The 10,390-nt window shown below is 38.6% G+C and overlaps 1 protein-coding gene across 1 annotated transcript; it reads right to left on the bottom strand.

The window, feature by feature from the left end:
• Positions 1-431: 431 nt before the first annotated feature.
• On the bottom strand, positions 432-1,496 carry LOC127080293 (uncharacterized). The gene has a single exon (XM_051020616.1). It carries the CDS (start codon positions 1,494-1,496, stop codon positions 432-434), a length of 1,065 nt encoding a protein of 354 aa, XP_050876573.1.
• Between the last annotated feature and the right edge of the window lie 8,894 nt (positions 1,497-10,390).

Raw genomic sequence — 10,390 nt, 5'->3', positions numbered from 1 at the left:
GTCGGCGCTCCTGATCTACTTCAGCTTTTGCATGACGAACAGAATTGGTAAGTTCTTTTATCTGATCCCCAAGTGTATCCCTTATGGTCTTGTTCTCCTTTGTGGCTAGATGCCACCAACGCGCATTATCTTAACATTCTTTCTGAGCTTGTCGTAGTTGACCCTTAAGAGTATCTAAACAATGATCAGCCTGTTCTAATCCCACTTTGATCCTCTTTTCTCTCAAGCTCCCACTTCATATTATTTTTCTCATTGATGGTCTGTTGGAGTTTTGTCTGCAGCTCTTCATTCTCTTTTTCTAGCTTTGCCATGGTGGTCTTGAGTTCCTCCATTTCTTCAATAGGGACATGGGTGAGCTTAGGTTCAGGAAGAGGTATAGGTGTCCGAATGACAAATGGCATTTTAATTATTTGCACCTTTTCCTTTACCCACTAAAAATATGGTTCTTTTGTAATCCCATTCGCTCTCCCTAACTCAGCTTTCCCTTTTCGATTGATATCCTTCCAAGCTTCTTTAATTCGCTGGAATAAGCTAGGATTCTCAACCCCAAAGTCAAGTAACAAGAAAGCTTCCAAAGAATTTGCCTCTGGAGGGCCTTCCATTGGGTAGCCAAGTTGTCTGAGCGATAGAACTGGATTAGCATTTACACATCCTTGAGTTCCAATGAGCGGTAGATTTGGGAAATCTCCACAACTGAATATGATATCTATGTTGATATATTCTTTGGAGTACCAAGAGAGATCTTCAGATTGGAGTGATCCCAATCTCTGAGACCAACTAACATATGACTGTTCAACCCAAGCACCTGTCTTCGGAAGATGTTCCAGAAACCACTGATACAATAAAGGAGCACAACAAGCAATCAACCCCTTCTTCTTAGTATACCTATGACTTATGTGATAATAGACATCGGCTAACAAAGTGGGTACTGGGTTCCCAGTAAGGAAGACACAAATGGCAGTCATGTCTACGAAACCATCCATATTAGGGAACAGGACGATGCCGTAGATAGCCAATGCAATAGCAGAGTAACAAGCATCCCAACTTTCTGCCTTTAACAGGGTATGAGCTCTTTCCAAAAGAAAACTTAGTGAAAACCCTTTGGTATTTCCTTTGGTCTCTAAATTGTCTTTTGCTTCCTTTTCATCCATGTGAAGCGCACTGGCAATGACCTCGAGGGGCAAAGATTCATCTATCCCTACAAATAGTGGCTTGTCCTTCATAGGAATCCTAACAAGATGCTCGAATTCTTCCAACGTTGGTGCTAGCTGGAAGTCTTGGAATGTGAAGCATCTTAAAGGTAAGTCATAAAATTGGGCTAAAGTGATCAAGGTTGTATGGTCGACTTGTTGATTGAGGATGCTGAGCAAATTGTCATAATTCTTTCCAAAGTTGATTCTGTATACAAGGTGCATCTGAGAGACCAAGTTACGTAAATTCTTCAGATCGGGATCCTTGAACTTGAAGGAGTAAATGTTTCTTTTGCTTGATTCCATGTTTCTTGAATTCCTGCAACTCATGATACTCAGATTCCTTGGAAATAAAATAGTATGAATGTTATGCTATGAATGATATTATGCGTGCCACATGTAGGTTAATATATAGGTCGTGTGGGCGGGTATTCTTGGTTACTAAGCAAAACCCTTTTGGTAGAATGCTAAAGGTAAGAAGTTCCCAAAGTCATCAATCAATATCTAGGAAAGTTATTGTCATGATGAAAACTCATCTGAAAATAACATCCCCAAACAAAGTTTCATCTAGGTGAGGCCTTCGTATGGTCCCAAAGAGGAAAACTCCTAGTGGGCCCATACTACACAAATCTCGAGTCCAAGGTTCTAATAAGGTTCTCAGAGTCATAGATCGAGGTTGAGAATACCACTGTAAGGTAGTAGTACGCCCAAGGGATCTCATCTGATTGGGGCTTTCGCATTAACCTAATAAGTCTGAGACTTTTCAGGTAAATACTACATAACCACCAGATATAATGGGTTAAAAGGTCCCTAGAGTCATTGATTCAACTTGAGAATACTATCATCGTGACGAAAACTCATCGGACAATAATATTTCAAGAGAATATCCTATAGGCGGGGTCTTCGTTTCTTCCCAAGAAGGAAGACTCCTTGTGGGTGCCCACTATGCAACCACCAACTTAATCTTATGGTTTTTCTCAGACTCGGGTGGAGAGCCTATATCACAAAGTATCACCAACCATAGAACCCCAAATAAGAGATCATCAATAAATCATAATACAATTATCATGACAGCATAATAATAACATAGTAAATAATAAACAGATAAAATTAACACACAATACATCAACTGAACTAAATTAGGCTTCACTCTCTCTTGCTTGGAGCTAATCCTCAGCAGAGTCGCCATCTGCCGCATCTCGAAAAATACGATTCCTCGCGATGGTCGCGGAAAATATTTAATGTTCGAACAGAGTCGGCACCAAACTTTATTTATCCCAATGAAGGAATAGGAAAATATCGATAAAACCTTTAGGAAATGGAACAATGGTCGTCGCAACCATATTCGGGTTCGGGAGTGGATTATGTAAGGGGAAGGTATTAGCACCCCTTATGTCTGTTGTACTCAACGGGAACCTTTTAGTTCTAATTTGTATTTCATGTGTTAATTTATGTTTGTTTGTTATCTTTGGGTTATAAAATATTGAAAATAGAAATGGATGAGAACCTCAGAAAGGGAAAGGGTAGGTTTTCTTTTAGTGTGCTCGCGAAGATACAACAATCTCCTGCCTATGTATCCTTAAATAAGGAAATCAGAGCATTTGTAGTTCGCGGAACTACGATTTGTTGGTGTCTTTTAATGAATGACTGTTTAGATCGCGTTCTAAAGGCTAAACGTTGGCTTGTCTATCTCGACAGAGGCTTAAGCACTAGTTTGTTGTGCACGTTAGAAATGATTAAATAGTGTTCTTTTTAAAGAGAGTTTTGGTCACACGAGGGTGACAAGTTGAATTAATATGTTGGTGTTTTGTTTGATTGGTTATGTTGGGATATTTTGGTTGGATGACGATTACTCGGATGGTCGAGTAAGACAACTCGTATCCTAATAGTCGGGAAAGGGAGTAGAAGACTCTAGACCACTTTCTTTTTCATCCTCAATTATGGAAAAGATTTAATAATAATTAAAGTGTCTTGAACGGATGACGAATACTCGGATAATCGAGTAAGACAACTCGTATCCTAATAATCGGGAAAAGGAATAGAAGACTCTAGCCGGTTTTCTGTTTCATCTGAATATTTATTAAAACTAGATTATATAAGGTTGACGTATTTTAGCGTAGACGACAAGTACTTGAATGGCTGAGTAAGACAACTCATATCCAAGCATTTGAGAAGAGTAATTGAAAACTCAAGACCATCTCCCTTTTCGTATAGTATTGATATGAAAATGATTTGATTAGGTTATATGTTCATGGGAAAATGACACTTGTTCGACTGACTGAGTAAGAGAACTCGTATTCGATCAACTGAGGAGTGAAGTTGAAAACTCAAAGTCAACTCCCTTTTCATTTAGCTTACTGTGAAAATATTTTGATTTAATCGGGGTTAGGATGTTTGTAGAGGAACGACAATTATTTGACTGCCCAAGTAAGAGAACTTGTATTCAAATAGTCGAGGAGAAAAATTGAAGACTCAAAGTTATCTCCCTTTTGGTTTCTTGTTATAAAAGGATTTGATTTGTTTGTGCTTAAATGGATTAGAATTCAAATAGAGCAAGGAGTAGAGGGTTAGGTATTTACCACTCAAGATGCTTCGGGGCTGAACGAACAGGTATGTGATTCTCGACTTCTCCTGCTTCTCCGAAATAAACTCCTGGTGTGCGTTTTTGCTGTTCTTGCTTAGGGTTTTGCGAAATCAACTCTTGGTGTGTGTTTTTGCTGTTGTGTTCTTTATGTTTTTTCGAAAAAAATCTCTGTTGGGTATATCTTGCTATATCGTTGTTGTTCTTACTTCTTTGAAAAAATCTCTGTTGTGTTTATGTTGTTCTTGCTGTGTTTGCTGTTCTTGCTATGCATTTTTGGTTTATGGTTTTTTTAGAAAAAAAATGTTATATTGTTCTTGATGTGTGTTCTAGGGTTTTTAGAAGAAATCTCTTGCTGTGCATATGCTGTTGTTCTTGCAAGTAATCGTCCACTGTTAACTTTTTTTATCTGTTTATGAAGAAGTTGTTAAGTCTTGAAAAATTTCCCCTTTTTCGAATTTCTTATCCCAGATTTTGTGGGATTTGGTTTGTTCTGTTTTAAGCTAATCTCAAAAGTGCTTTTTGGATGTTTAGATTAACCTTATGGACAAAGTTTTAATCTAAGTAATTTTTAGTTGTTTTTCAGTTCTCTAAGTGCTTTTAAAATAAGCTATTTTTGTTTTCTGCAGATTACAGGTTTGAAAAGACTTGATGGAATGGAAGGTGGCTGCTCCAAGCTTCAAGACAACCTTGTTTTTGTGCCTAAGTCCAAAGGGATTAATTAGTCCATTGATTTTGGTCTTGGTCATTAGAATTAGGAACCTGTTTCCATCTGTAGCAATTTTTTCACTGTAATTACTTAGTTTAGTTTTTTTTCGACAAAATGTGTGTTTGGATTATTTGGACCTTATTGAATTAAATTTTAATTATGTAATTACCTTTTAAGCTTTCAAAATTTAACTCATTATTCATTTATGCTAATCAATTTCAACTTTTAAAAACAACATATTTTTAACTTAGGTATAATGACTTAATCTAAAAACAACATAATTCTAACTTAGGTACAAAGAAACTAAATATAGTGATTTAATTTAGAAACAACACAATTCTATTTTAAATACAAAAATCTAAATATGGGACTTTTAACTTAAAAAAACAACACAATTCTATTTTAAATACAAAAATCTAAATATGGGACTTTTAACTGAAAAAAAAAAAAACAAAACAATTCTATTTTAAATACAAAAATCTAAATATGGGACTTTTAATTTAAAAAAAACAACACAATTCTATTTTAAATACAAAAATCTAAATATGGGACTTTTAATTTTAAAAAATAACACTATTCTATTTTAAATACAAAAATTTAAATATGGGACTTTTAATTTAAAAAAACAACACAATTCTATTTTAAATACAAAAATCTAAATACGGGACTTTTAATTTAAAAAAACAACACATACATGTTTCTAAAAAATGCAAATTTAATTTGGGAACCCATGAAGAACTTAGAACTTGGTATAAATATTTGGGATATGTATATGGACTAGTAAATAGTGATCTTAGGAATAATAACATGGCTCTTAATACTTACTAATAAAAAATAGGTTTTTGGATTAGTAATGTAAAAAGATTCAAACCACATTTTAGATTATGAACACACTTATGCAAATGGGCCTTTGATCAAAAAGATCTCATGGGTAAACCACAAATGGCCGGACAAAATTGGGGTATGACACCGTCTGCTTGAGCACGAGGAGAAGATCATTCAGCCACATCTTGAGAATCTAGAAACAGTCAACTTGGGGTCTGAAGATTGCATTCGTGAAGTGAAGATTGGCGCACTCCTTGAAGAGTCGTTTAAGAAGGGGTTGATTGAGTTGCTACGAGAATATGTTGACGTCTTTGCTTGGTCGTATGAAGACATGCCTGGTCTGGATACTGATATCGTGCAACATTTCTTGCCGTTGAAGCCTGAGTGTGTGCCTGTGAAGCAGAAGCTCAGAAGAACTCATCCTGATATGGCAGTGAAGATTAAATAAGAAGTTCAGAAGCAAATTGATGCGGGGTTCCTGGTGACTTCTACATATCCTCAATGGATGGCCAATATTGTGCCTGTGCCTAAGAAAGATGGAAAAGTCTGAATGTGTGTGGATTACCGTGACTTGAATAAAGTTAGTCTAAAAGATGATTTTCCTCTACCACACATTGATATGTTGGTAGACAATACAGCTAAATTCAATGTCTTTTCATTTATGGACGGATTTTCCGGTTATAATCAGATCAAAATGGCACCCGAGGATATGGAGAAAAAAACATTCATCACACCTTGGGGAACATTCTGTTATCGAGTGATGCGCTTCGGTTTGAAGAACGCCGGAGCCACGTATCAACGTGTTATGACTACCTTGTTTCATGATATGATGCACAAGGAGATCGAGGTGTATGTTGATGATATGATTGCGAAGTCAAAAACGGAAGTTGAACATGTAGAAGACTTGTTGAAGCTTTTCCAGCGTTTGAGGAAGTAGAAGCTCCGCTTGAACCCGAACAAGTGCACATTTGGAGTCTGTTCCGGCAAGTTATTGGGCTTTATTGTCAGCGAGAGAGGTATTGAAGTTGATCCTGCCAAGGTCAAAGCAATACAAGAGATGCCTGCGCCCAAAACTGAGAAGCAAGTCCGAGGTTTTCTTAGCCGCTTGAATTACATTTCGAGATTTATATCCCACATGACTGCCACATGTGCACCTATGTTCAAGCTCCTCCAGAAAGATCAGCGTCTTGATTGACCGAGGATTGCCAAAAGGCCTTCGATAGTATCAAAGAGTATTTGTATGAGCCTCCGATTCTATCTCCGCTTGTTGAAGGGAGACCGTTGATTATATACTTGACTGTGCTTGATGACTCCATGGATTTTGTCCTTGGTCAGCAAGATGAATCAGGAAAGAAAGAATATGCAATATACTACTTGAGTAAGAAGTTCACTGACTGTGAATCTCGGTACTCAATGCTTGAGAAGACATGTTGTGCTTTGGCTTGGGCTGCTAAGCGCTTACGCCAGTATATGTTGAATCATACAACTTGGTTGATATCCAAAATGGATCCAATCAAGTATATCTTTGAGAAGCCTGCTTTAACTGGGAGAATTGCCCGTTGGAAGCTGTTGTTGTCTGAATATGATATTGAGTATCGAGCTCCAAAAAGCTATTAAAGGTAGTATCTTGGCTGACCATCTGGCGCATCAACCAATTGAAGATTATCAGTCTGTGCAATACGACTTCCCTGATGAAGAGATTCTATATTTGGAAATGAAAGATTGTGATGAGCCTACGCTCGATGAAGGGCCAGAGCCTGGTTCCCGATGGGGTATGGTGTTCGATGGTGCTGTCAATCAGTATGGAAATGGTATTGGGGCAGTGATTATTACTCCTCGAGGAACACATTTTCCTTTTACAGCAAGGCTAACTTTCAAATGCACGAATAATATGGCGGAGTATGAGGCTTGTATTATGGGTTTGGAAGAATGTATTGATCTTAGGATCAAACATCTGGATATTTATGGCAATTCAGCCCTTGTTGTTAATAAGATTAACGGTGAATGGGAGACGAATCAGCCGGGCCTCATCCCATATAGAGATTATGCGAGGAGGATTTCAACTTTCTTTGCTAAGGTTGACTTCCATCATATTCCTCGAGATGAGAATCGGATGGCGGATGCTCTCGCTACGCTTGCTTCAATGATTGCTGTCAATTACTGGAACGAAGTCCCAAATATTACCGTGATGCGCTTGGATAGACCAGCTCATGTGTTTGCAGTTGAGGAAGTGAAAGATGATAAGCCGTGGTATTATGATATCAAATGTTTTCTCCAAAGTCAGATTTACCCGCCTGGGGCATCTGTTAAAGATAAGAAGACTTTGAGGAGATTATCTGGCAGTTTCTACCTTAATGTTGATGTGCTTTACAAGAGAAATTTTGACATGGTTCTGCTCAGATGCGTGGATAGACACGAAGCAGGCCTGTTGATGACTGAAGTCCATGAGGGTTCATTTGGCACTCATTCCAATGGACATGCTATGGCAAAGAAGATGTTGAGAGCAGGCTACTATTCACTGACAATGGAGTCTGACTGCTGCAAGTTTGTGAAGAAATGCCACAAGTGTCAGATTTATGCGGATAAGATTCATGTTCCCCCGACACTTCTGAATGTTATTTCCTCACCATGGCCTTTCTCCATGTAGGGAATTGACATGATTGGCATGATTGAACCTAAGGCGTCAAACGGCCACCGTTTTATTCTCGTAGCCATTGATTACTTCACTAAGTGGGTTGAAGCGGCATCGTATGCAAATGTGACCAGGCAGGTGGTCGTGAGTTTTATCAAGAACCAACTCATATGCCGATATGGTGTGCCAGACAAAATCATTACTGATAATGGATCCAACCTGAACAATAAGATGATGAAAGAGCTGTGTAGCGAGTTCAAGATTGCACATCATAATTCCTCTCCCTATAGACCCAAGATGAATGGGGCTGTTGAGGTTGCTAACAAGAAGATCAAGAAGATTATTCAGAAGATGGTTGTTACGTACAAATATTGGCATGAGATGCTGCCGTTTTATTTGCATGGCTATCGTACATATGTTCGCACTTCAACAGGGGCAACCCATTTCTCTCTTGTATATGGCATGGAGGCTGTGCTCCCCGTGGAGGTCGAGATCCCATCAATGAGAGTGTTGATGGAAGCTAAGTTGACTGAGGCTGAATGGGTTCAGAGTCATTATGACCAACTTAATTTGATTGAGGAGAAGAGATTAACTTCCATGTGCCATGGTCAGTTGTATCAACAAAGGATGAAAAAAGCTTTTGATAAGAAGGTCAAGCCTCGTGTGTTCCGAGAAGGTGACCTAGTACTCAAGAAAGTCTTGTCATTCGCGCCCGATTCTAGGTGCAAGTGGACTCCAAACTATTAAGGTCCATACGTTGTTAAGAGAGCCTTTTCAGGCGGTGCTTTGTTGCTTACAACTATGGATGGGGAGGATTTCACTCGTCCTGTGAATTCAGATGCAGTCAAGAAATACTTCGCCTAAAAAATAAAAATAGAATAACTCGCTATGTTGAAAACCCGAAAGGGCGACTTAGGAAAAAATGAGCGTCTCGATGGATTGAAAACCCGAAAGGGCGACTTAGGAAAAAATGAGCGTCTCGATGGATTGAAAACCCGAAAGGGCGGTCCAGGCAAAAGTTAGAGACATGAAAAATAAATATATATCCCGCTAGATTGAGTACCTCACCCCGGGGAAATCTAGGCAAAAATTAGGGATTTGGCAAGTAACTGCATCCAGACAAGATTTTGTTCTACAACTGTTGTCTTTCAAAGATTCTCGCTCAGTCATCATCAACTGACGTTTTGAATACAGTGGATTCAGAGTTGGTGGAGAAACGGTCATTATGTTCAGTGTAGCCCTTTTCCCATGTATATCATCAATTTCAAAATTTGTAAAGATCCATGGAGTCTCGCCATTTGCGGACTACCATTCTCTTAAATAAATTTGAACCTTTATCCAATTCTTGGCACTCTTATTTGTTTCTGTTTAACAAATGTTTGCATGTTTTAATTGATAAATATCGTTGTGATAAACAAATAAAGTTTTTACAAATAAACTGTTTCAAAACAAAATGAACATTTACAATGACTGAAAGGATAAGTGGAATGTCCTCAGTGCTTTCCCAAGGATAGTATGATCACCAAAGGGTAAGACATTTGCTCATATTCTGGCATTCTTATATCCTCTTCATCAGCTTTCAGTTGTCTCCCCAGCGAGCGTAGAAAGAATGATACATCATCAGCTTCCCAAAGAGTCTGGTATGAGAAGTCCTCTTTGACAGCAGTAGATTGATCTATCTTATTGGATTGTTTTCTCCTAGCAGAATTTGTGGATGTTCATCCAACACATTCCCGGATAGTTGTTTGTGTATACATGCTTGTTTCCCCCGCGGAGTCTTAGCAATCCATGATTGGTTGTATGGTTGATCCATGGGTGATCCCTTCTGTTCCAGTTCTTGCCTTGATCTTTTAGAGACATGTATCCCTCTATATTAGGCACTAGCATTTGTGTTTTATCAATTATATGGTTGTCATTCCTTGTGTGGACTGACCTAAAATCCCTTATAGATTGATAAAAGTTGATATACTATTTTACTCACAAGGAAGTTTGTCTTTCCCCAGCATGAGTAGAAGTCCCCAGCGGAGTAAGCATGTGTTCCCTGCAGAGCTATCTTTCCAGATAATTATCTCCTAAGCAGGAAGTTGCCTAAAGCAATTGATGAAGGTTTTGTTTCCCTTTTCATCCCTAGCATGACGCTTGTTGACAAAGGATTCATTTCCGATTTCCACAGCCAGGGTAGTTCCATCGAGAACATTTGCAGCATTGTCTCCAGTAGGGTTGCCTGATCCAAGTTTGATGATTGGTATCTTCTCCAAGTCTGAAGATTTCTTCTAGCATTGAGAGCTGCTGTTGAAGATGTTTATTTCCTTCCCCAGTGGAGCAAAATGCTATTTATCCCCTTAGCAGAGTTTCCTCTCCAGCAGATAGAAGGGAGTATTTTGATTGGTGTGCATCTGGTTGGTGGTTGTACCCCACGGAGATTCACATCGTTCCTTGATTAAGCTTCCCCA

This window comes from Lathyrus oleraceus, chromosome 5 (genome assembly GCF_024323335.1).
Source record: "Lathyrus oleraceus cultivar Zhongwan6 chromosome 5, CAAS_Psat_ZW6_1.0, whole genome shotgun sequence".
In the NCBI taxonomy this organism is placed as follows: domain Eukaryota; kingdom Viridiplantae; phylum Streptophyta; class Magnoliopsida; order Fabales; family Fabaceae; genus Lathyrus; species Lathyrus oleraceus.
The sequence above is the reverse complement of the archived record's forward strand: the minus strand, read 5'-3'. Positions and strand labels throughout refer to the sequence as shown.

Coding starts and splice junctions, on each gene's coding strand:
- LOC127080293 (XM_051020616.1), bottom strand. CDS start 1,496: ATGGAATCAAGCAAAAGAAACATTTACTCCTTCAAGTTCAAGGATCCC.